This window comes from Mirounga leonina, unplaced genomic scaffold (assembly GCF_011800145.1).
Source record: "Mirounga leonina isolate KUSES-001 unplaced genomic scaffold, KU_Mleo_1.0 Mir_82, whole genome shotgun sequence".
Lineage (NCBI taxonomy): Eukaryota > Metazoa > Chordata > Mammalia > Carnivora > Phocidae > Mirounga > Mirounga leonina.
Window position 1 is genome coordinate 9,264,668 of NW_023270825.1, and position 26,561 is coordinate 9,291,228.

At 41.0% G+C, this 26,561-nt stretch overlaps 1 protein-coding gene across 6 annotated transcripts in view; it reads left to right on the forward strand.

The window, feature by feature from the left end:
• DICER1 (dicer 1, ribonuclease III) overlaps positions 1-26,561 on the forward strand; it is a 70,692-nt gene that overhangs the window by 29,601 nt on the left and 14,530 nt on the right. For all 6 annotated transcript variants that reach the window (XM_034992733.1, XM_034992737.1, XM_034992734.1 and 3 more), the window contains 17 exons: positions 169-303; positions 740-900; positions 2,920-3,088; positions 4,279-4,751; positions 11,105-11,237; positions 12,669-12,911; positions 13,447-13,601; positions 16,194-16,326; positions 17,068-17,143; positions 17,959-18,098; positions 20,020-20,199; positions 20,433-20,646; positions 20,873-21,026; positions 21,953-22,135; positions 22,382-22,487; positions 22,881-23,056; positions 24,005-24,788. In XM_034992733.1, coding sequence (XP_034848624.1) covers positions 169-303; positions 740-900; positions 2,920-3,088; positions 4,279-4,751; positions 11,105-11,237; positions 12,669-12,911; positions 13,447-13,601; positions 16,194-16,326; positions 17,068-17,143; positions 17,959-18,098; positions 20,020-20,199; positions 20,433-20,646; positions 20,873-21,026; positions 21,953-22,135; positions 22,382-22,487; positions 22,881-23,056; positions 24,005-24,788 — 3,615 coding nt within the window. The remainder of the gene's footprint in view (positions 1-168; positions 304-739; positions 901-2,919; positions 3,089-4,278; positions 4,752-11,104; positions 11,238-12,668; positions 12,912-13,446; positions 13,602-16,193; positions 16,327-17,067; positions 17,144-17,958; positions 18,099-20,019; positions 20,200-20,432; positions 20,647-20,872; positions 21,027-21,952; positions 22,136-22,381; positions 22,488-22,880; positions 23,057-24,004; positions 24,789-26,561) is intronic.

The window sequence follows — 26,561 nt, forward strand, 5'->3', positions numbered from 1 at the left end:
TTGGTTCCAAAGTATAAGCTTCCATACATTTAAAATTTTTGTTTTAATTTTGACTAATGAATTTCTTAATTCTCACCCACAACATAATGTTTCCATTATCTGATTTAGTATAAGTGTATCCAGGCAGGTGAAAGGCACATTTGTATACTGATGCTAGTTTTCTTTTAGGTTCTCGTTATGACTTGCTATGTCGCCTTGAATGTTTTGAAAAATGGTTACTTATCACTGTCAGACATTAACCTTTTGGTCTTTGATGAGTGTCATCTTGCAATCCTAGACCACCCCTACCGAGAAATTATGAAGGTAAATTTTTAGATTTTATCAGTCTTAATTTAAGTCAGATTACTGAGAATAAGCAGTGTTTTTACATATCAAAGGCAGTAATATTAGTTACCAGTTTTGGGAACTTTGTTCTGTGTATGGATAACAGAATATTAAATTAATTTTCACTTAAATCTATTATAATGAACTATCGTAAATAACTTGTAGTAAATCTAAATCTGGAATAAAATTTTAAACATGATACAGATAAACGAAGTATATAATCTGATAAATTAATTATATAATCTCTCATAGCATATTTAAATGTGCCTTTTTGATAAACAGGCCTTTTAACAAGCTACAGTAATTCCGTGAGTCGTGTTTGTAGCATTCGTCCGTCTTCTCAACCTGTTAACGTCTCTCTTGTGCTGGCTGTGCAGAACAAATTCCTTACTGTCCGTGTCTTTCATTGGGTTAGCTCTGTGAAAATTGTCCATCGTGTCCTCGCATTTTGGGACTCACTGCTTCCATTTTAAATGGGAAATGTGATCCTGAGGAATTGGAAGAAAAGATCCAGAAACTGGAGAAAATTCTGAAGAGTAATGCTGAAACTGCAACTGACCTGGTGGTCTTGGACAGGTAGGCGCTGGGGGCTTGGCGGCCTTCCCTCCCTCCCGTAGGCACTCCTGGCCGGCGCCTGCTCAAGTGAACGGATGGATGCTGCAAGGAACAAAGCAAGTTGGAGAATTCTGTCAGGACAGTTGCCCGCGAGGGCGAGGATCTAACCTTATTTCCACACAGAGCAGCAGATGGAGGGGTTTCTTCATTCCAAGAGAAGATTGCAGAAGCTCGGGCCCCCCTGTTTGCAGACATTGGCGAGGACCTGGAACTCGGACAGGAAATTTGTGTTCTTTTCTGTCCATGTGTGCTTGGTTGTTCCAAGCTAAGTGTCCTGTGGGATAGTTTGAAAGAGCATTCACTTATTGACAGAATTCAATATTTTATAGTATGTTTTAAAATGATTGGAAACAGCCCGTAGTTTTGAAAATGGGTGTTAGTGTCTGAGAAAACCGTGTATGCTTTCTAGGTTTGTCTCTTTTTGAGAAGGTGGCTATTTTGTTTCAGTAGAACGTGCACACGTACGCACTTTCTGATTTGAGTTGGTGGAAAGGAGCCTAAATAAATAGGTTTTTAAATATAATTCAATTCATATTAAAGTATCCTTACATCCTTATGAGATACAGTCTTTAGCAGGGCTAAAGATTATCAAGTGCTGGTTCTTGGAACAGTTATAATAACTAGAGAAGCTGATTTATCAGGGTGTGGAGTTAAATCAGATGGGTTTTGAAGTACTGGCTCCGCTGATTGGAAGCTGTGTAACTTCAGGTGAGTCATGTACTCTCCCAGATCCTGGAAAATGGCGTTGACGGTAGTTTCAAGTGATTCTTTGATGCTCAGTCACATGAAAAATGGCCGTGTGCCTGCCACTTAATAGGAACTTGGGGAAAGTTCTCCCTGTAGAATGAGATGAAAACGTAATGTTTCAGATTCATGGAACTTAAGGATTCAAATGCCATATGAAGTACAAATCTCAGGGCCTTTTGGACATGTTGTTTTTGACTCCCTTGAGCCCAAACGATCTGAGATGGAAGTAAAAGGCTGTACTTCTGCTTTTATCTGCCCCAAATTAGATTGGTGGGCTTGTACACTTGAAGTTTTCAGAAGTAGAGGTATTAGAGCATTTAAGTAAAACTGATAAGTGATCTCTTGAATCTGGTACTTCCTAGTTCTCTAAGTTTGACTCTGTTTAAGTATAAATTCTGATTGAGTATAAGGAGAACTGTAGTATTTAAATATGTCTTTAGTATATTTCTTTCTTTTTTTTTTTTTTAAAGATTTTATTTATTTAACAGAGAGAGACACAGCGAGAGAGGGAACACAAACAGGGGGAGCAGGAGAGGGAGAAGCAGGCTTCTCACTGAGCAGGGAGCCCGATGCGGGGCTCGATCCCAGGACCCTGGGATCATGACCTGAGCAGAAGGCAGACGCTTAACGACTGAGCCACCCAGGCGCCCCATGTCTTTAGTATATTTCTTTTCCTTAATCATTGTTAGTGCTTGTAGAATACTATGTGCTATTCCAGTTGTCATAGTTTATGAAAGGCGTAAGAGATCCAAAGATGATACCATAAGTGGTTGAAAGTTAGGTGAGCTTTCCTTACAAGGATACGTTAAAAACACATTAAAATAAAACTGACATTTGCAAATGGGAAAAATTTCAAATAGTATGGAAGTGGATAGATTTAACGATAACACTTTCCATGTAGGATCTGCCCCTCCATCCCTGTTCTGCTTCTGAGAAGTGATCATTACTGAGTTGTTTGAGTATCTTGATGCCCAAGGAGGCAAAAGTTGAAAGTCTAAACCTAAAATCCTGAGATAATAAGGTAATGACAAGATTCACAAAATTCTCTGAATGTCAGCCTTAGGCAGTCGTTCCTTGAGCCTTCCAAGCGAGCATAGGCACAGATAAAAGTGAATACCCCGTTCGGAAGTCCACTGCGAGCCTGCCTGTGATCCCATTAGACACATCATAATGGATCGGCGTGCTGAAGTGAGTTTCTGGTGGCAGTGACAACTTGTGTTTCCCCCATTAAAGATACACTTCTCAACCGTGTGAGATTGTGGTAGACTGTGGGCCATTCACGGACAGAAGTGGCCTCTATGGCAGACTGCTGGTGGAGCTAGAGGACGCACTTCACTTTATCAATGACTGTAACGTATCTGTGCATTCGAAAGAAAGAGATTCTACTTTAATTTCTAAACAGGTAAGCGTGTACGAGTAAGTAGAGAAAGCATAATTAAAAGACTTATGTTTATTTTTAATATCGAAATGAAAACATGTTTCTAATGAGGCTATTGTGTGTTTTAGTTTAAGGCCTCATCTTCTTATCTCTTCGGACATTTTTCATTGGACAGATCCTGTTGGGTTGAGTTTACGGTTACCCAACAGATAATTAAATATAGACCTCCCTGATTTAAGGAGATGGGTTGGGGTTCATGTCGTGATTTAGTCCCTGCTGGAACCCTTGGACTGAGCGAATACCCTGTGTGTAACTGGAGCTGAGCCCGTCGTTCCTGAGTGGCACAGCTTTGGGAGGAGGTCCCTTAGATCAGTGGTCCTCAAAGTGTGCACTCCAGTTCAGCAGTGTCCGCGTTCCCCTTAGAACTTGGTGGAAAAGCAGATTAGGGGTCCTGTCCTTCACCTGCTAAAGCCCTGCCTGTTGGAGGGGTCCAGCTTTCTGAGATTTGACAAGTACTCCAGTTATCCCGATGCATTAAAATTTGAGACCCATCGTCCTAGGACTTTGCAGCCATTTGTGAACAACAGTGTTGAATCTGAGTCTCAGTTTCTCTCCTGCTGATTTGCTCTGGAGCAGCAATGCCCAGACTCTTTCCAATCCTTGATTTCTTATTAAGTCTCTGTTTCACCCAGTTTGTCTTTCACCTGCCTGCGGAGCTGACCGTTCCTCGGTTACAGCCTCGTTGTGGGTTTACATTCTGCTCGGAGCTGGAGTTGTAAGATGTGGCGCTCTGGGTGTAAGGTGCAGGGAAGGTTGACTTGCTCTTCTTAGATACCTAAAATAAAATTACTCTGCTGCATAATTCCTTGCATATTTACCTGGAAGTAAATGACTCAGTTCTACTTGTAACTAATGACAGACTTGAAATTAAATCTTATTAACCTTATACAGTTGCGTCTTTTATTTCCTATTATTTTTTCTGGGGAAAACAAAAGGATGGTTCTGGGCATATATGAAAAAGTAGAGATTGAAAAGACCACTGGCCATTCTTCCCCCCGCCCCCCAAGCTTGAGGAATTGACCTCAGTGTTTATATTAGCAGGGAAAACTTCTTTTGAAGGGGCAGATTGAAGACAGCTTAAATCCTAGTTAAGCCTCATATGAAAATGCTACATGATGACTGTTGAGCATTTGGCTCTTCGCATTTTTTTGTAGATCCTGTCAGACTGCCGTGCGGTGTTGGTGGTTCTGGGCCCTTGGTGTGCAGATAAGGTAGCTGGAATGATGGTAAGAGAACTGCAGAAATACATCAAACATGAGCAAGAGGAGCTGCACAGGAAATTTCTATTGTTTACAGACACCTTCCTGAGGAAAATACATGCACTATGTGAAGAGCACTTCTCTCCTGCCTCACTTGACCTGAAATTTGTAACTCCTAAAGTAATAAAACTGCTTGAAATTTTACGCAAATATAAGCCGTATGAGCGGCAGCAGTTTGAAAGTGTTGAGTGGTATAATAATAGGAATCAGGATAATTATGTGTCTTGGAGTGATTCTGAGGATGATGATGAGGATGAAGAAATTGAAGACAAAGAAAAGCCGGAGACAAATTTCCCTTCTCCATTTACCAATATTTTATGTGGAATCATTTTTGTGGAAAGAAGATACACGGCCGTTGTCTTAAACAGGTAAATCGCTTAAGATTAACCAGCATCCTTTCCCATAGTGGAGGGGGCAGTTTTGGTTTTGTGAAGCGCTGTGCTGTAGTAATAGCTTGGAACCTGGCAGAAGGCTTAGGTGAGTGTTCTCTGTTTGGCACCATCGTACCTCACGTGTAATGTTGTGCTGGAATCTTCAGGGAGGACGTTTGTATGACTGTAGCTTTCCTGAAAGGCTAGATTTGACAGGACCTGGGATTTTTTTTTCTTGGAGGATGCAAATCTGTTCTAATCCATTTAAAATAGAGAGTAAGGGGGTGCCTGGGTGGCTCAGATGGTTACGCGTCTGCCTTCGGCTCAGGTCATGATCCCAGGGTCCTGGGATCGAGCCCCGCGTCGGGCTCCCTGCTCGGCGGGGGGGCCTGCTTCTCCCCCTCCCTCTGCTTCTCCCCCTGCTCGTGTTCTCTCTCTCTCTCTCTCTCTCTCTGTGTGTCTCGAATAAATAAAAAAAATCTTTAAAATAGAGAGTAAGTGTAGAAAGATGAAGTTACATTAAGGTAAAAAACATTTTTTGTTTTGCATTTAGTTATTAGAGTCAATTCAGATACGGTTCATCTGTGACTATGTGTTAGGCATTGTGTTGAGCATTTCACACCAAGCTTTCTCCTTCAGGTCATCTTAGGATAAATATTATCTAGGAATTATTGTGGCTGTCTTTTTGTTGGTGGTGGTGTTAACTTTTTTATCTTAACCAATATTGATTCATGTCTGCAAGTTCAAAATGGAAAAAGTTCAGAACAATTGGATTGGTTCATATGCTATATATTAAAATTTTCGGAATCAGAAGAAAATAAGAATGTTAGAGAAGAAATCAGAGGATATTGGCAAAAGATGACAGTGCATCATCCAAAGTTAGGCTGTGGATTTCCACGACCACCCGCTTCTTTAGTGGAAGTTGATTTTTCCTGAACATAGACCCTGCCAAGGAGCTGTCCTGCAGATTTGTGTCAAATGGTCGTGGAGTGTATGGTTCTTTTCGTGTGTGTATAGACGCTGTAGTATGTTGGGGCCAGAAAGGGTCCTTAGTTTGTGCTTCAGACAATGATCTGTTTCTCTAGGAGACCCATTAATTGGCCAGAGTTGATCTCTGAGAGCCAGTTGTGCAAGTAGTGATCTCTGAGGAGAAATTCAGCTTTGGTTCCTGTGGTAATTTGGGATTTTTTTTTTTTTTTTCTTTTCCTAAACTGCTTCTGACTGTTTGGGGCTTTGAAAACTGACTGGAGTAATGAGAAATTGGACTCTGGGGTAGTCATCTGGCAGTTTTCAGTCTGGTAATTTTCATAGTCATTGGGCCTGATCTCTATGATGAATACAAAGCAAAATAACTTTAGGTAGTGAATTACATTGGAATCAGAAGTTTAAGGTTGGAAAGGGACTCATTGACTATCTAATCCAGTCCACTTATTTTTATAAAAAAAAAAAAAAGGGAAAGGGCCTCAGGAGGAAAAGTGATTTGCTCTGAGTTAAATTGCCAGGCAGTGGCAGAGACAATTCTAGAATCCTGATATCCTGCCTCCTAGTTTCCAGTTCCTTCTGCAGTCATAATGCTCCTGGGTGTCAGAGAACGCTAAAAATCCATGTGGAAGACGGCCAGGAGACAGACCAGGGAGAGCCTGACCATCAGGATTATTTCTTAGAATGGGGGAAAGGCATTTCAGGGGTCAGAGAAGTTTAATATCAGTACAGTTCCAAGCCTTGTTATAGACATGCTCCCTGCCCCCCGTACAGGATGGTTTAAGAATTAAATACATTTTATGGCGCTTAGAAAGAAGAAGTGGCATATTTTCTTCTTTTCTCTCTTCTCTACATGCATTCTTAAGTGTAGAGATGTGCCAGTTTTCATGGCAGGAATATTAGCCTGAAAAGGTTTATCAAAAATCAATCAGTTACTTCCTATTGACTTTGAGGATCAGATTAATTGTGATCAACTTTCATAAAATGGGGCTGGAATTTAGTGTTGGATGATGAATCAAGAGCGGTTTGAGGGTTGACTTTATGGGCAGCTAATTAAATATACAATAGAGGTCTTGTTCCAGTAAGCTTTTTAATAAGCTTAGAAAAACTTCCTGAAATCTAGATTCGTTCCTTCCATCAATTGAATAGGAGGAAAAACCCTCAGTGAACAGTTTCATGGGAGTCTGTTATTGTGATACATGGGCAGTTTTGTCCTCTCCTAATTAAAAAAATAAATCATAGCTACTTCGTAGACGATGTAGCTACGTGTACAGTCTTATGTTTATAGTTTTCCTTTTTGCCTTATGTATATAGGGCTTTATGGTTTATAACTTACTTTTAGATGTGTTTTTAAGTTTTACAACACTCCATGAGGGAGGAAGGTAGATGTTTTTACTATATTTCAGATGAGGAAGCCAAGACTCAGTTTGTGACCCTCCCCAAATCACACAGATACCAAGAGGCAAAAATGGGCTTCCGGTCTCCCACGTCTGGTGCTCTTTTCACTGTGTGATTGACTAGTCTTGTGTGACACTGGCATACGACAAGCCTGGGTTCACGGCCTCCGTCTACCCCTCCCCCTCTATTTCCCTCCTAACTTTGTTTACAGAAGAGTTGCAAAGAGCGTACAGAGCTCCCCTGTCCCCCTCACTGGGTTTCCCCCACCTGTTGTTAACATCACACGTTACTGTGTACCTTCGTCACAACCTGGAGACCAGCTTTAGTGCGTTACTGTTAACCAAACTTCAGACTTTATTTTCATTCACCAGTTTCCCCATTAATGTTGTCTTCTTAATCCAGGGTACCATATTGCATCTGGTTGTTGCGTGTCCCTACTCTCCTCTGGTCTTTTGTATTTTGTTTTTCCTTGGTTTTGATGACCTTGACAGTCTTGGGGAGTACTGGTCAAGTATTTTGTAGAATGGCTCTCAATTTGAATTTGTCTGATGTTTTTCTCAGGATTAAAATAGGGTTTTAGGATTTGTAAGAACACTGCAGAGATGAAGTGCCCTTTTCATCACATTGTATCAGGGAGACTCACCGTATGGACATGAGCCATCACTGGTGATGGGAAACTTCATCACGTGGTTATGATAGTGTTGCCAGGCTTCTCCACTCTGACTGTTGTTAATTGTTTTATTCCTCACTTTCTTCTCTGGAAGCAGGTCACCAAGTTGAGCTCATCCTGGAAAGGAGGGCTTGAACTCCATTCCTGGAGAGGAGCGTATTTATGTTTATTATTGGAATTCTTCTGTAAGGACAACTTACCTCTTTGATCCTATTTATTAATATTTATTGACTTACATTCTTTTGTCACTGTGGGCTCATGTTTGTTTATGTTGCACTTTGGGTTATAATCTGATAGTAGGTGGTTTATTTTGTTGTTCAAAATGTTCCACTCTGGGCCACGGGGAGGGCGGGGGTGCTCTTTGAGTTTAGTGCCTGTGTCCCTTGGACAGGCCCTCATCCTGGATTTTTTTTTTTTTTTTTTTTTTTTTTTTAGCACTTCCTGACTTTCTAGCCCTACAAGATGCTCCAGGCTCTTGTATTTTTGCTACTCCAGCTGTAGAATCAGCCATTTCTCTACAGAGCCCTGGTTCCTTTCATTTCTACCCACTTTTCTAGATGTATATTTTGTGAAAGTTTTTTTAACTTTTAAAGCTTTAAATAAAGAGAAATTTTTCTCTCTCAGGATCTTCATTTGTAAAATAGTAATAGTCTCTCTGTCTCTTTACAACATATATAAAAATGGCTGTTTTATCACCTGATACAGTAGGTGCTATTTTCTTACGGGCTTTATGCACACATTTGGGGCATATAGGATCTGTGTACTGGACCTATCAGTCATAGTTTTTTTGGTAAGATCCCAGAGGAATTACATTGGATTTTCTCACATTGATAAGGAAATATAAGGAGTAAGGATACTATTAAAAGCTGTTGTTGATAACGTGCTTTAGTACTTGGCAGACATTTCAAATGATGTGTTTGTTTCTTTGAATTTTTTTCCCTTTACGGTTGTCTGCATAAATTAGCGCTTGTAGTCAAATCCCAGTTCCCTAGGATACATCTACCAGTTCAGCATCCATATTTGCCATTTCTGGCCATGCTGTTTCCCGTGTAATTGGGGCGGGGGGCAGCGTGTTGTACACACACCATGTGATCTGTACGCTGTCACCAGCTGAGCGAGTTAGGTTCAGAGATGGAGGGTGAACATCTAGAAGCTCTTAGTTTTGACAGCAAGTTATGTCTCCTGAATATAATACAGTTGGCTCTTGAATTTGAATGCTTTTAAGTTTCATTTTCTTCGTCAATTTTCACGGAATTTTACAAAAATGCTGGTCTCTAATGGATTTGAAATTAGAAAAAAAAATAACTGGTTCTTAGCTGCTGATAGTTTCAGAAGCCCTGTGCACAAGAGATCAGCTGGGTTTGTCGAATCGCTTGCTTGTGGAGCCGCCCATATAAACTCAGTGTAAAAATCAAAAGAAACAAGTAAGACTTTGTCTTATCAGTTCATGGCACCGTGAAATCTATAAGCAGTTTGTGTTACTCACTTGTAAGCTCCCTGACCACTGTAGACTTTGTTGTTTCTCTGGAAGCCTATAGTTTTGTCTGAGGAATGTGGTCAGACATCCCTTAATTTATCGGAAAGAGACATTTTCCTCTCTGAACATCATCAGCATGGGTATATAGCATTTAATTACTGCTTACAAGAGATTTGGTTTGTTAATGTACATATTGTCTCTTCTGTTCTCTGCAGTATTGATGCGAGTTTCATTAAGGAGAAATGCATTTACTCTTAGTGCTTCTGCTTCTTAGTTAATTGAAATCTGCTAGACTGATCATTTTGGCAAAGTAAAATACATTCTTTGCCTAATTAAATTAATTAATTTGCCTAATGCCTGCCATGAAATGCATTTTTTTAAGCCTCTGTTACATTCACATTGATGCTTATTTACATAAACTAACATTTGTTAAGTACGTATTTCTAAGATAATTGATTTCATAATTTAGACTTTGGGGCATGCGATTTGTTTGCAGGTAACATTGCTTTCTGCTACTGACATCATAAGTTTATTATAATAACTAAACAGAGCTTGGAACATATTAAGGAAGTTCCTGATTCTGAACATTTTAAGTATTTGAATGTAGAACAGACTCTTAAACTAACCTAGACATGCAAGTGTTTGGCTGATTTGGAGGCAGGAAGATATTCTAGATGGCCACTCAAGGTTTCTTCCAGCTCTTTGATATTAGTCCGTTTCATGTATTTAAAAAAAACAAGACAAAAAGAGTGGTTTGACTTAAAAATGCAATTTTCTATTAGGAATTTATACTGTGTGTATGACTTCAGAAGAACCATCTGGAATCACTTATGTCAGGTGTGGAACCATTTATCCTGTGTGCTGAGTTTTTGAATGTGGATATTTCCAAAATAGCTGTAATGGCAGCACTAACTGTTAACCTTCTGTCCCCGTGTAATGTGATCCCATCCTGTAGCTCTTTGCCGTTTCTTAGCTAGAAGGCCAGCTTTAGGTTACTCGCATTCTGGATTAATACAGAGGAACAGGCAGGAAGAGGGACGAGCCGGGAAGCCTCCCTCTTTCATGACAGGATGGGATGGGGACTCTGGCACTGCCCTGTGGTACAGAGCGAGAGCGGTGGTCGGCGGCCTGGGGGCAGGAAAGTGTTGGGAATGGAGGCGCTCCCCAGTAGATAGGCATTTCTTGCCCTGGAGCTCCGCTTCCAGTGATAAAAAGGGTATCAGGGTAAGACTAAAAGAAATAACCATGCTCGTTTCCACACGCAGCCGGGGCTCTTTGTCCATGTAGCAGGAGAATGAGGTTTCCCTTACTGTAGAATCGCCCTTTGGCCCCGGGTGTTGGCACTCTGTATAAACTTGGCCATGGAGACAAGGGCGGTGATGGCCGCCACAAGTTGTGTGTGCGTGTGGAGAAGTGCATTGAGCTTTCAGAGGTGTGTGGCTTTTTCATTATAGGTCCTGGCCTGAAGCCAAGGTATATGAGGATTCCATGTTTCTCTCTGCCTAGTTCTGTCCCCTACCAGGCCACGTTTCTAGTAAATCATCACGACCAAATTAGAAAGTTTGAAGTACCGTGACCATTTTGTTCGTCAGTATAAATCAGCCCTGTATCTGGTATTGTAAGGGTTTGGTCCACAGATCTACACAGGGAAGAGTGGCAGTGATTTCTGTTGAAGCTGGTTGAAAAAAAATCACCGAGACCATTTTGTTAGGTATGTTGGCAAAACACACGTGTATTTCCATTGTCAGGGAGACCTTACAAACAAAAGTTTAAATTTTTTTCCCTCAGCAATGCTTAACTTCCAAATGTATATAATTTTCTTAGATTGATAAAGGAAGCTGGCAAACAAGATCCAGAGCTGGCTTACATCAGCAGCAATTTTATAACTGGACATGGCATTGGAAAGAATCAGCCTCGTAACAAACAGATGGAAGCAGAATTCAGAAAACAGGAAGAGGTAACAAGTTGAAATAATTGTACAATAACAGTTTTCAGAATATATATAAACTCTGCTCATAGGAACTCCCTTTCTTCATAGTTGCTTGGTGTTCATAGAATATTTGCTCATAGATAGACTCGCTGTCTCCTGTGAAGTAGCTGTATAGTGATTCATATGTTCAGAATTAGAATAGCTGTCTGGTAAATCAATTTTCACTTAATTGCCATCAACCATTTCATTTTCCTTTATTGGACTGATGGCATTTCATAGAAAACCAAAGCATGTGTAACCATAACTCCTGTTGACTCCATGTGACTGAGCAACAAAATGAATTTTTTTCCTAGAAAGTGTTTTGTTTTCCATTTAAAGTCCTGCCTTGGTTGAATACGTTAAAGGTTCTGGCTTAATTTTTTTCATGCATTTTAAGATTTTAATATAGGAGACAGCATTGTAAATATGTGAAACCTAATATAGTGTTCTGGCTGGCAAACAAAAACTTTTTATTTGAAGTTTGTTATTTAACTTAAAGGTAGAATAATTCACACTGAAGTTCATTTTCTGTGTCATAGCTTTTTGATAATATTCCAAGTTTGGGGAGTCCAATAGCCAGCCGGTGTGATAGATCTGTTTAAAAGCCAACTTACTTTACTTATCCTGGATTGAGAAATGATGTTATTTTAAATTTAATATGAAAAAAATTTTCACTTTATTTTTTAATCAGTAGTTCTGAGTCCTTAAGTTGAAAATGTCCCAGGATGCCAGAAAATAAGTAATGCCTTACTTATAATTTTTGAGTTACAAGCATTTTAGGGATTTTAGTGAGTTTTGACGTCTTTGGAGGGCTGTTGGCACAGTCTCCCAGACATAAGACACTACCACGGGGAGTCAGAGTATCAACAGGATTCCAGAAGTGGATTCATTCGGTCACTTTGTTGGTTAGATTCTTTTGTGGCCATTGAAGAAGCCAGCCTCTTCAATCCGAAGGCTTTCTGTGATTTGTACATACTTCTGTATGGTAGAAAGTCACTTTGATTTTTCAAGTCCTATTCAGTTGAGAATTGTCATTAAGTCAGAGTCTCTTTGTCCATGTGTTCATGCATCTTGAGTTTTGTGTGGTGTTGTCGTCATCTTTAGCCTGGACCAAAAGCTTTAGTGTACCCAGAGTGTGTGTCGGAAATGACAGTTGTGGGACGCCTGTGTGGCTCAGCCGGTTAAGCATCTGCCTTTGCCTCAGGTCGTGATCCCAGGGTCCTGGGATCGAGCCCCGCATCGGGCTCCCTGCTCAGCAGGGGGCCTGCTTCTCCCTCTGCCTGTAGCTCTCCCTGCTTGTGCTCGCTCTCTCTCTGAAAAATAAATCTTAAAAAAAAAATGACAGTCATCACTTATTGGTTACTCCGCTGTTCCTTTGGAAATTTCTTAGAATTGCTTTTCGTGGTGGACTTTTTTCAGGTCCTTAGGAAATTTCGAGCACATGAGACCAATCTCCTCATTGCAACAAGTATTGTGGAAGAAGGTGTTGATATACCAAAATGCAACTTGGTGGTTCGATTTGATTTGCCCACAGAGTATCGATCCTATGTTCAGTCTAAGGGAAGAGCAAGGGCACCGATCTCTAATTATATAATGTTAGCAGATACAGACAAAATAAAAAGTTTTGAAGAAGACCTTAAAACCTACAAAGCTATTGAAAAGGTAAGATCCAAAAATCAATATGCTATCTCTAGGTTACTTTTTATGTGCAGAGAAATAGATAAAAACAGCTTTATCTAAATAGTCTCAGCAGGGGTGTGCAGTATGTACATTATAAGAAAGTCAAGTAATTATAGAGCTGCAGTATTTTGCAAAGTGTTTGAAAGCTTGCAATGAAAATGGTCATATGTGTTATGGGGGGAGAACCCTGGAAAGTGTCGTGTTAATGTGGACAGTGTAGTCATAGTTGAGTGACAGAGTTGTGGAGCGATGGGAGGGTGACGATATAGCCCCTGTGTGTGTGTGTGCGGGTATGGTACCGTGCAAACCTGTGTGCGTATAGCTAGTGTCTCCACATGATTGGAGCTGGGGGCACTGCTTTGGGAGGGAGTTTCTGCATCAGGTGACTTGGAATATTGAAGTGTGTTTAGGAGAGCTGTTTTGTGTCAGGAGAGCTTTTTCTGTAGGTACAGGGGCAGACTCCTGACATATGCAAAGAAAATACTCTCATCATAAAATCTGTTCCTACAATGTTCAGATCTTGAGAAACAAGTGTTCCAAGTCAGTTGACACTGGTGAGACTGACATTGAACCTGTTGTGGATGATGACGATGTGTTCCCACCATATGTGTTGAGGCCCGATGATGGTGGTCCACGAGTCACAATCAACACGGCCATTGGACACATCAATAGGTATGATATGAAATCACTTGCATGGAAACCGTAGGAGTATTGCAAGATTTAAGTTTAAACCTGTGAGTATTGTAGTGTTTACCTTTTGCAAATATTCACCAGTCTTTCTGTTTATGGCTTATACTATTTTGATGAGAGAAAGAAGAGAAGTTGCTTTTTTCCATTCATTCGTCTTTTTGATCAGAAGGCAAAATCAGTATTGTGCAGTAATAAATGTTTAGTTTTTGTTGGCAAGGCTGACTTAAGGCATGCTTATTTTGATTAGATTTTACTTAATTTTATAGTGCTCACTAATTTTTTTTTTATTCTGAAATCTGTTGTTTTGTGCCATGAATGTTGAGGGATGTTGAATTTTTCATTAGCTATGATATAAGATTATGATAAATTAACTCGCATTTTTAATTATGTCCTAATTTACTTTGTCCTGAATTGGTAATAACATTTCTAATAACTAAGAAAAGCAGATACATACCTAGATGATGTGTCAGGATAAATTTCCGTGCAGAGGCAAAATAAAGGAGCAACTCACATAAGATTTTTTTTTTTAACTTTTTATTTTGAAACAATTTCAAACTTTAAAATGTTGCAGGAATACTGCAGAGAACTCCCATTTACCCCTCACCCAGAGAGACCCATTCAGCTTTCACGAGAATGTTTCTTTGTAGTGAAAGGATCCAAGCCAGGATCAAGGGTTGTGTGAGTTTTTCTCATCTCTCTAGTCTCCTTCAACCTGGAATCATTCTTGTCGTTCTCTGACCTGAATGACCTTGCAACTTTTGAAGATTATAGGCCAATCATTTTGTAGTCTGTCTCACAGTTTGGTTTTATCTGATATTTTCTGATAATTAGCCCCGGGTTATGCATTGGGGCCTGCACATCACAGAAATGATGCTGTGTTCTTCTCATCCTGTCCTTCTGGGTGCACTCGATGTTGATTGGTGCTCTTCCTTGTGGTGGTGGCTCTGATCACTTACGAAAGGTCTGCCAGCTTTCTCTGCTGTAAAGTTGCCTTTTCTCCATTTATAACGAGTGCATATTTCATGGGGAAACAGTTTGAGACAGTGTAAAATTTACTGCTCTTCCCAGTGTCACCCATTGGTTTAAGTATCCATTGGTATTTCTTGCCTGAATTGATTATTGCTGTGGTGTCTCCAAAATGGTGGTCTTCTGATTCCATTATTCTTTCTATTTGTTGGCATTCTACTGGAACAAAGAGCTTTCTCTTTTCTCCACTTACTTATTCCCTTTATTATTTTTTTTTATCTCATATGAACTGATGGAGTTCTGTTTTATTCAATGGGTTATAGTCTGGTTACTGTCATTTATTATTCATTTTGATGTTAAAATTATCTCAGATTTGGCCAGTGGGAGCCCCTTCAAGCCAGTCTTTTTATGTCACCATTATTCTTTGATCACTTCCCTATTTTATGGCATACTAAGATTTCTAGCCTCAACTTCTATTTTCCCTGCCTCTGCCTAGATATTGGCTATTTCTCCAAAAGGTTCTGGTTTCTTTTAGTGGCAAATGCCTGGTGTTTAGAAACCAAAATCTGGGTGCTAAGCACTGGGTGTGCTCATTGTCCCTGGAGTATTGCCACTGCCGGACTCCTTAGACAGAACTAGAAGCTACATTTATGTGTGTGTGTGCGTATTCATGTAGACATGTATTTATTTCTGTGTCTCTGTGTTGTTTCCTCCTTTTACTGTCACACCACAGGGTTCATTCTAGCTTTCCTCTCTTCCATCTTTATTTCTGGCTTCTTCAGTAGTGAGAGATAGGACTCCATTGTCCTCAGAATCGTTACGTTTACGTCCAGTCTCCCTGAATGTAGCCAGTCTCCCACTCTGCAGGGCTGCCACTGTGTTTGGGTGCCCTTACTGCACAGGTCGTGACCTTACAGGGTATCCGCTCATGCCAGTGCCTTCCTTGGGTGCGTTCTGCCTCTACCGATTACCTTCCTGTCCCAGCGCCCTCCTCGCTCAGTCTCAGTGCCCCTGAAGCTAGCTTCCTGCCCTGCAACACTCTCCTGCTGCTGCTGTGGGGGTGTGGTGGGCAGCAGGGGTGGTCTTCTTGTTCTGACGCCTTCCGTTGTGTCAATACTGGGCTGTCCTTCCAGCCTCTTCTGATGCCTCCCTTGCACAGGCCCTGAGAGTTTGTGGGTGCATGTACGATATTAAGGAACAAACACTGGTGGCATGTTCTCTTAATGGATTCTGAACAGTATTTTCTGCATTCTACAATCGCATTGGACATACGTTATCTATTTAAATTCAAGTTTTAATTTTAATTAAAATTAAATAAAATTTAAAAATTAGTTTCCTAGCTGCCTCACCACATTTCAGGTGCTCAGTGGCTGCCCCACTGGACAGTGTAGACACAGAACATCATTGCAGAAGATTCTGTTGGACCAACACTGTTCCATCTTATTGAAAGTTTTCGAAGTGGTGAAGCTCAAACTTCACATACAAATACCAATCCAGTAGAGGGGAGAGGGACATGAAAAATTAAACTTAGGCTGTGAATATCAATACAGATTTTTTCCTCAATTTCTCAGGTGTAGATTTAGCATCAGAATTTCTTTTTCTTCACAGATACTGTGCTAGATTACCAAGCGATCCGTTTACTCATCTAGCTCCTAAATGTAGAACCCGAGAGTTGCCTGATGGTACATTTTATTCAACTCTTTATCTGCCAATTAACTCACCTCTCCGAGCCTCCATTGTTGTAAGTTTAGAAAAAGAAATGATTGTGCTTTTAAAGTATGTCATTAATGGATTGTTTTTCAGCTTCTCTACGCCAGCGCAAGTTATAGGAAAATTTAGCTTTAAATCTGTTCTTAAGCATAGGTTAACAAATCTCTTTTGTGGTCACCTACATGTTCCGACCTTCAGTAGACTGTATGAGTAGATAACCTGAAGTTCCCTCTAGGATCTTACTAATACCAACATTCAGCTGTGGCTTAGACACTTATAGGGACAGAATTTATTAAATATATTTGGGCTTCTCTAGCTGTTTTGTTGTTCACTCGAAAATCTGCCTTTGCGTAACTGCCGTCCTTGGTCCCAGTACTGATTTCCAGATATTCCGAGATGACTAATTTCTCTTGCACATGAAAATTTGTCAGTGCTGTTAACTTGTATGTTACAGCCACGTTTTGATGTATCTTTGTTTTTTCCTTATTTGTAGATTAGTGAAAATAAGCTACATTAAAATCTTACTGAAATTTGTATACATTAAAATTGTCAAATCTTCGTTATAACTTATCTAGGTTTTACTGGGCAGGACTTTTAAAAATGGCTATTTCAACTGTGGAGATGAGGCTTTTGACAAACTTGCTGGCATTTTTCAAAATAAACCACTTTGCTTTCATAAAGTTCGGCTTTAAAGATACTGCTTTCATAGAAGTTTTATGTGTTAAGGATAGCCACGTGCCTGTACAGTGGAAATGTTTTTTGTTGCTTTCAGGGTCCACCAATGAGCTGTATCCGATTGGCCGAAAGAGTTGTAGCTCTCATTTGCTGTGAAAAACTGCACAAAATTGGTAAGAGTGTTTGAAAAGCACACACAAATAAGAATCAAGTTGAAACACTGTCAAACAGAAGTGTATCAGGGACTTGCTGGGTGTCTGAGGATTTTGTGGCGTTGAACTTGCTGCTCTCACTTACGGCAGTGAAGACTGGATGGAGATCTGATGTCACCTGAGGGTCCTGTGACACGGACCAGCTCACTGCAAGCAGCTGCGCTGTATTTACTCCCCTCACTGACCCCTTGTCGTTACAGAGAGGTCTTCTTGTCACTGCTGAATCATGGACACTTGTGTTTCAATGGGTCAGTCTCTCAAATTAGTTTACAGATTCGTCCATTAAAAAAAGGGGGGGGGAAGTCTTTATTTTCCATAGACTTTGTAAAACAGTGGCTATGTGCTGTTTTTCTGTTTCACTGTTACTGAAGAAACTTTTTTTATTGGAGTAGAGTTGATACACATTGTACATTGGCTTCGGGTGTCCCACGGAGAGATTGCACGAGTCTGTACATGATGCTCTGCTCATGTGCAGCCGCCCTCTGTCGGCTTACAGTGTTGGCCCGGTACCCTGCACTCCGTTCCCTGTGCTGTGCCTTGTGTAGATGTGATGTTTGCATCTTAGAACAGAATTTGTGGCCCTGCTCACTGAGTATATGAACACCAAAGTAGACCGCCTGATGCATCACTTCTGATCAGCTTGTGATACGAAAAGTACAGATGCTTTAGTTTCATTACCCTTCCACTTGCTTTCTAACATACTGCTGCTCTGGATACTCTAGTGATTAGAGAGGCAACATCCGATTGTTTGTGTTAATTGTCTTTACATTTCTTAGGTGAACTGGATGACCATTTGATGCCAGTTGGGAAAGAGACTGTTAAATATGAAGAGGAGCTTGATTTACATGATGAAGAGGAGACCAGTGTTCCTGGAAGACCAGGTTCCACAAAACGAAGACAGTGCTACCCAAAAGCAGTTAGTATTGGTTAGAACCAAATACAAATCTGGCCTTTCTGACTTTTTATTTCCAGCCACATCAAATCGACATTCCTCTGCTTGCCTTCCCAGACCGTGTAATTTGGCCCACTTGGGATCTCCGCTCACTTCCTCCCATGACAGCTTCTCTCAGATCAGCCAGCCCCTCCTTCCCACGTGCACTGTGTGCACTTTCCCACTTAGGACATTGCTTTTGTTTTTCTTCTCAAAAGGAGTATGGACTCATTTGTCAGATTTCTGTCCAGAATGAGTCTATTTCTTTTAAAGAGATATTTCTTGTTTCATTCACTTATAGTGGTAAGATTTTTGTTTTCCTAATGTTTGGGGCTAAGACAAAAGAGGATTTGCACGATAAAATAGGCGAATGAGAGGGTGCTCGCTCCACGTGGTGTGAGGATGGTGACAGCAAGGATTTGTCAGGAGGTAGGCCATGGCCTGCAAGCGGTCAGAACCAGTCCTGTCAGCATGCTGTGTCTGGCTCCGTCTGTGGCATCCTGGTGGGGTTCGTGCACTACGACACCCCTGAGTCGGACTTCTAATTAAAGCCATACTGGGTGGAAGAACTTGTTTTAAAAATATTTGCTAATGGGGCACCTGGGTGGCTCAGTCGTTAAACGTCTGCCTTCAGCTCAGGTCATGATCCTGGGGTCTTGGGATCGAGCCCCACGTCGGGCTCCCTGCTCGGTGGGAAGCCTGCTCCTCCCTCTCCCACTCCCCCTGCTTGTGTTCCCTCTCTCGCTGTGTCTCTGTCAAATAAATAAATAAATAAAATCTTTAAAAAAATTATGTTAATATTTGTCCCCTATAAGAATCGCAAACAAAAGCAAAAATTTTGCTGTGTATTTTCATCTTAGCCTAAAAGTGTGGTTCTTTGTTTCATTTTTGCAGTTGCATTGAGTTGTTACTTTTAAAAAATTTTCACTAAGTTTCACTTGAGCATTTTCAAGATTCAGAATCATGTCGTTTGTTTAAAAATTATGAATGTGACCCATTCCCTGAAATGCTTGTTTCCCAGCCTTCCTACTCTAACATTAACCCCAAAGACCACTGGACTCGTTTCATATGGCAGACATCGTCATTAGTAATAAGTGTTTTAATTAACAACTACATTCTGGATTATCTGATATTCTATCACTGTAACCATCTCCGAGCCGGCATCTCTATGCCTTTTAACTGCAGATGCAATCATTAATGTCCCTGAGCCTCAGAAATTGCACACCTCTCCTGCGTAGGGTTGTATGAATATTGAAAGTTTAGAAACAATCTCAGATTTATTAAATTAGGTTTCATATATAATTAGCCATTAAAAATGATACAAGAAAGATACTCTCATTGTAATAACTGGAGAAAAAATCAGGTGACAACAGTCTTCGTTGTGCCGTTCCAGACATAATGGAAAAAACACCTATGTGTATATGTTTATCTGCATTTATACACAGGAAAAAGTCTGGAGGATGATACAGTATATCAGAAGTTAAGGTTATCTTTATACAATCATGTAGGACTTTTAAAATTTTGCATTTGTTTTCTGATAGTCCACAGTGTTAAAAGACTAAAAATCCCAAGGAAGAAAAGAGTTCTCTAATCAAAAGAAGTAACTCAAATGAATAGTGTTTCATAGACAAGACCCTACAGGGTTTGATTGTTTTATATAATTTTGGAATTATCTAGTGAGCAGTGCATCATGAGGTAGGTGACCCCAGGCCACCTTGCAGCCCAGACCTGAGAAGGGCTGGCTCTGCAGCGGGGTTAAGTAGTTCGGTCTCCCTTCCTGGCTGTTTTCTTACCTTTTTCTCATCAGCTTTTAGTAAAGCTAGGAAGAAATTTGTTTTCTTGCCCGTATCTGGAAAAGAGGCTGTTACATGTGATCTTGATGCTTAGGTTTTCTTTCCAATTCTAGATTCCAGAATGTTTGAGGGATAGCTATCCCAAACCCGATCAGCCCTGTTACCTGTATGTGATAGGAATGGTTCTGACAACACCCTTACCCGATGAACTCAACTTTAGAAGACGGAAGCTCTATCCCCCTGAGGATACCACAAGATGCTTTGGAATACTGACAGCCAAACCCATACCTCAGGTAGACGGCTCCTTATGACTCTGATAAAAATACCTTGTTTTTTTTTTAAAAAGGGAACAGCTATTTGCGAGTAACTATCTTATGTTACCTCAGAATGTTTAGTATTTAAAAATCAAGGTGTCCCTTCTATTTCCTGGATTGAAAGCATTGTTCCTCCTCTGAAGTTAAACATTTATAATGGAATAAAATATACCTGTTAACTTTGGGGATGCTTTATTTTTCTTTTTGCTAAGATCCCGCACTTTCCTGTGTACACGCGCTCTGGAGAGGTGACCATATCCATTGAGTTGAAGAAGTCTGGTTTCACGTTGTCTCTACAAATGCTTGAGTTGATTACAAGACTTCACCAGTATATATTCTCACATATTCTTCGGCTTGAAAAACCTGCACTAGAATTTAAACCCACAGACGCTGATTCAGCATACTGTGTTCTACCTCTTAATGTTGGTAAGAAGGGCCCAGACCCTTAAAGTGTTTGCTGGTACTAGCTCAAAAAGGGAAGTTTGCTTACCATGAGTTTATTGTGGATGCTAGAAAACTCTTGTACTAGAGACAACTCTACCTTAGACACATAGATGAATATATGGCTTAAGTAAGAATCTTTTCTGTAGTACATTTTGTTTTTCCTCGGTAGTACATTTTAACAAGCTAAAGAGTCTTTTCCTTCCCTAAGTGAATGACTCCAGCACTTTGGACATTGACTTTAAATTCATGGAAGATATTGAGAAGTCTGAAGCTCGCATAGGCATTCCCAGTACAAAGTATTCAAAAGAAACACCCTTTGTTTTTAAATTAGAAGATTACCAGGATGCAGTTATCATTCCAAGGTGGGTATTTAAGTAGAAAGCAAAGGGGTGGCGGTATTTTGTTTCAGGAGACTCACTGGTTCGAGTGGAAACGTCAGTGGGCTCTAGCATTGAGGTCACTAGTAGGAAGTTTAAGTGTCTCTTCCTGGTGGGTCTGTTCCCCCTGGTTGACTTCCACTTGTAAGAAAACACCTGGAAGAAACACCATTGGCAGAGGGGTTTTACCTTGGGAAGCTCGGGTCATCTAAGTGATGCCGAAAAGCTTTCTTAAAGTCTTCATCCTCTTAATCCCCAAAGTCTTAAAGGATTCGATTGTAAATAATAGCTTCCTAAACTTTTTATGAGGAATAATGAGTGGTATTAAGTGCAATGAAGTAGTAAATCAGAATGCTTTTTTTCTTATTTCAGAAAGATTTAGGGGATAGACTTTTTGAGCAATAAATTTAAATATAGGAACTTTTCATAAAATGAGAGTACTGGCTGTAATTCAGTCTTTCTTTGATTTTTTCTTCTTTATGGAAGCCGTATTTTAAATGTTAGCTATCATCAAGCTGTTGGTGTCTCGTATTTATGCCGCCAGGGCCTTTCGCATCTAGCGTATTAGTAATGCAGGTGCTGGCTCAGCTGGGGGACACTGCAGGTTTTCTACCGTTTATACTGGTGAGACGAAGAGGTATTTAAAGGTGCTGTTTAGCGTTAATGTGATGGCGAAGCACAAATATTTAGAATGTGGGTAATAGTAGAGTGGAGAATCGGTTTCACTTAATATAAATGTACTTTTCTTCTTACACCCCATTTGAAATATATTATTTGGAGTTGAAATTTTCAGTTATTTATGCTATTTATTTTTAACCTTTGAACTTACTTTAAAATCATAGTTTGCATTTTCATATGAAAAACATTTGTTGAGAATAGTTGTCTTTAAGTGTATTGTTTTTCTTTTTTAGATACCGTAATTTTGATCAGCCTCATCGATTTTATGTAGCTGATGTGTACACTGATCTTACCCCACTGAGTAAATTTCCTTCCCCTGAGTATGAAACTTTCGCAGAATATTATAAAACAAAGTACAACCTTGACCTGACCAATCTCAACCAGCCACTGCTGGATGTGGACCACACATCTTCAAGGTAAGGGGTTTCAGAAATGACATTTGAAATTTCGCTCGAGGCATTATTTGCAGGGGTCAGTAGACGAATGTTCAGGTTCGCTGTCCCCACTGCCCACCTGTAGACTCTCTGAAATCAGGAGACCCTTTGCAGGCAGAACTGCCCAGGGTGGGGTCCAGGAGTCTGCACACTGAAGGTGTGGAAATACTGTGAAGAAGGGACTTATTTTTATTTTTGTCTGATAAAATTATTTTGAAATTCTTATAGACTTAATCTTTTGACACCTCGCCATTTGAATCAGAAGGGGAAAGCTCTTCCTCTAAGCAGTGCTGAAAAGAGAAAAGCCAAGTGGGAAAGTCTGCAGAATAAACAGGTAATGTGTTAATTGTTACTAGATGATTTAATATTTTGAAAGATAAGTTTGGCTTTTATATTATCAAGTGAGCTGAGTGTCATGAATATTTGGAAGTTTCTCAACCCTTAGGTTTTGTTATGTTTTAGATAATACTGTGTGTTAACTTGTATTCGAATGTCTTTTTGGAAGTGTGAGAGGTGTTTGCTTTTATACTTGGTCCGTTGATACAATTCATCCTTGTAAATCCTAGGATAAATCCCATTCGGCCTTAAAGGATTATTTTTAAAAGTTAGATTTTTACTAGTATTTATGATTTTTGTCTTTATCCATTAGTGAAAATGACCTTTAGTTTAATTTTTTATTCTTTTGTGTGTTTGCTTTGTATTTATCCACATTTTTCCTTATTCAAAGATCCTGGTTCCAGAGCTCTGTGCTATACATCCAATTCCAGCATCACTGTGGAGAAAAGCAGTCTGTCTCCCTAGTATACTCTATCGCCTTCACTGCCTTTTGACCGCAGAGGAGCTAAGAGCCCAGACGGCCAGCGATGCCGGCGTGGGAGTCCGATCACTTCCCGTGGATTTTAGGTATGCCTGTGCTGTCAGTCGTAAAGAACACGGGTCATGAAATCCATTTGCAAAAGAACTGAATTCAGTTCAAGTTTTAATTTTATACAAAATAATTCTGAAAAGGTTAAAAAGAAAGCACGGATGTCTCATGCATGCGATAAGCGCATCCTTTGACTCCCGTGTCCTTGTAAAGTCGCCGAGGGCGAGGGGGTCCTTTGTCCTCCAGTGATGGCAGTCAGAGTGAAAACGGAAACAGTTCTTTGTAACCACATTGACCTTTTAAGGCTGCTTCCTCTTTTATAAATTTATATTAAATGGAAATTGCCTCAATATGTTTTTTGTCTTTTTCCTTTTCTTCCCACTAGGAAAGTGGCCGCATCCTCAGGAAATTACTGGCTTAACCACTCTGGGATTAATTTTGGTTATCCAGTTGTCAAGACCACAATGGTTCTAGGGATTAAGGAATATGAAAATATAATAGTAATAGTCACAACTATGTTTGTTGAGTACTTATTATAGTGTCCAACACTGATTGAAATGCTGGAGCCTGTATTAGGTCACTTAATCATTTAGGACAACCCTATGAGGTAGGAGTCGTTAGCCCCTCTTCTAAGTGTGGGAATCCAGGGTGCAGAGGAGTTCCATAAATGACCATCTGGTTAGCTGGAGGGCCTGGGATTCCAGCCCACACAGTGGCTCCCGGCCCCTGGGGCTAACCCCAAGCCTGACCGCCACACCGTGCTCGCCATAGGACGGCGGATGAAAGCAGCACAGCGAACCATGTCCCACTCCTAGTCGACACTGTGCACAAGTCCAGTACTGTTGATTTCTGCCTTGGAAACGTGTTTCTAAAGTAGGAGCTGATTTATAGGGATCTTTATTTTATTTATTTATTTTATTCACATTGTTCTTGCTCTAAGCCTAGCCCTTCTGAAGGATCTGATGGAGTCAAAAATGTCTTTGCAGATACCCTAACCTAGACTTCGGGTGGAAAAAATCTATCGACAGCAAATCTTTCATCTCAATTGCTAACTCCTCTTCAGCTGAAAATGATAATTACTCTAAGCACAGCACAATTGTAGTCCCTGAAAATGCTGCACGTCAAGGTGCTAATAGAACCTCCTCTCTAGAAAATCATGACCAAATGTCTGTGAACTGCAGAACGTTATTCAGTGAGTCACCTGGTAAGCTCCAAATTGAAGTTTCAACAGATCTTACAGCAATTAACGGTCTTTCTTACAATAAAAATCTTGCCAATGGCAGTTATGATTTAGCTAACAGAGACTTTTGCCAAGGAAATCAGCTGAATTACTACAAGCAGGAAATACCTGTACAACCAACTACCTCATATCCCATTCAGAATTTATACAATTATGAGAACCAGCCCAAGCCCAGCGATGAATGTACTCTACTGAGTAATAAATACCTTGATGGAAATGCTAACAAATCTACCTCAGATGGAAGTCCCACGACGGCCGCGACGCCTGGTACTACCGAAGCTGTTCGAGCGCTCAAGGACAGGACGGGTTCTGAGAAGAGCCCGTGTCCTGGGTACTCCTCGAGGACTCTTGGCCCCAATCCTGGACTTATTCTGCAGGCTTTGACCCTTTCCAATGCTAGTGATGGATTTAACCTGGAGCGGCTTGAAATGCTTGGTGACTCCTTTTTAAAGCATGCCATCACCACGTATCTATTTTGCACTTATCCTGATGCTCATGAGGGCCGCCTTTCATATATGAGAAGCAAAAAGGTAAGAGAGACTGTTTTTATATGGAGCAGTTTGAGCAGCTCTTCAGTGTGCCTAAGAGTGGTTTCAGGTGTTGGATGGTTTTTAGAGGATTAGGGATTGCTTAGGGCCTGTGGTGCACCCGCCCAGGGGTTGACCGAAATCTATTTTTCACTGATGAAGCACTCAGGTTTTGGGCTGAGTGCTTTTATTGGTAGGCATTCAGTTCTGCCAGGACCATTTGTGAGCATGTGTGTACCTCCTGGATCCTGAGGGAGATAAAAAGAAATACGTGGCATAGTTCCTCAAGGGGCTCGTGCTTTAATTTCATCCAGTTTAACATTTACTTGGGAGAATGCCTTCTTGGCACACGAGGCATACAGACGTGGCTAAAACGCAGGTCTTGCACGGAGGAGCTCCTCTTCAAGGTTCTAGAGCGTGAGGAAGGGAAAGAGTAGCACTCCCCTAGCTCAGTGACTCTGCAGTGTTGAGGGAGTGATGAGGGAGTGATGCCGGGGAGAGCCCAGAGGAAAGGTGTGTTCTGAAACTAGTGCGGAATTAAGATTTAAGGAAGAAAAGCAACAAAGTCAGAATGTTTCCATGACGCTGAAAGAGGTATCACAAGGCCACATGGACCGGCTTGACAATAATTTAGAAAGCTGCTCATTGCCCTAAACACTGAGAAGGAAGGAATATCGCTTGTGATCAGAAGGTGTTAATGGAAGAGGGGCGTTCACAGCGTGTAAACACACTGGCAGAGCGTGTCCGCACTCAGTGAGTAGACTGTGGCAGCAGTCAGAAGTGTTGAAATACCTGAGAAAAGATTAAAAAGGCAGGTGGGTGAAGCTCTCCTCTCTTGTGGAAGATCTTCAATGCTAGGCGAAGGAGTTTGCACTTAAAATGTTAAAGACACTTTTTGCACCAGGGACTTTTTGTTTTTTGGGTTTTTTTTTTTTTTTTTTTTTGGAGAGAGAGGGAGAGGAAGAGGTTGGGGGGGCGGTGCAGAGCGAGAGAATCCCCAGCAGGCTCCATGCCCAGCGCTGAGCCCGACGCAGGGCTCGATCTCATGACTCTGAGTCATGACCTGAGCTGAAATCAAGAGTTGGCCGCTTAGCTGACTGAGCCGCCGCGGCGCCATAAGGTGCTCTTCGTGTTCATGAAGTGGTCACTGTGGATGATGGCTCTGGTAGCCGGGTGCCGCCTGGGTTGAAAAGCAAAACCACACTAAGCTGAGCGATCAGTTGGGCCTTCGAAGAAGTCTAAGCAAGCGGAAGGTGGGGCAGTTCTAGAGTTCTGGCAGTGAGGAGAGGGCGGGGGTGAGTGGTACTTAGCTGTAGCTCACGCTAAGTGCTTCCTGTAGCCAGACACTGCTCCCACCACCTCGTGTGTCACAGGCATTACTTGCCTAATTTAGTTCTGTATACTCTCATTTATTTTGTGATTTTATTTATAATTGTGTATACAGTATCCCTAGTTTACAGATGAGGGGACTGGTGCAGGAGATGCTAACTGGCCCGAGGTCCCGTGGCACAATGTGGCAGAGCCCAGCCTGGCTTTAGTGACCTTGTTCTTCACCGTCACACTCCCCTACCTCCGATGTTACACTCCCCTATCTCCGATGTCACTCTCCCCTATCTCCGATGTCACACTCCCCTACCTCTAAAGTCACACTCCCCTACCTCCGATGTCACACTCCCCTACCTCTGAAGTCGCACTCCCCTACCTCCGATGTCACACTCCCCTATCTCCCAAGTCACTCTCCCCTACCTCCGAAGTCACACTCCCCTACCTCCGATG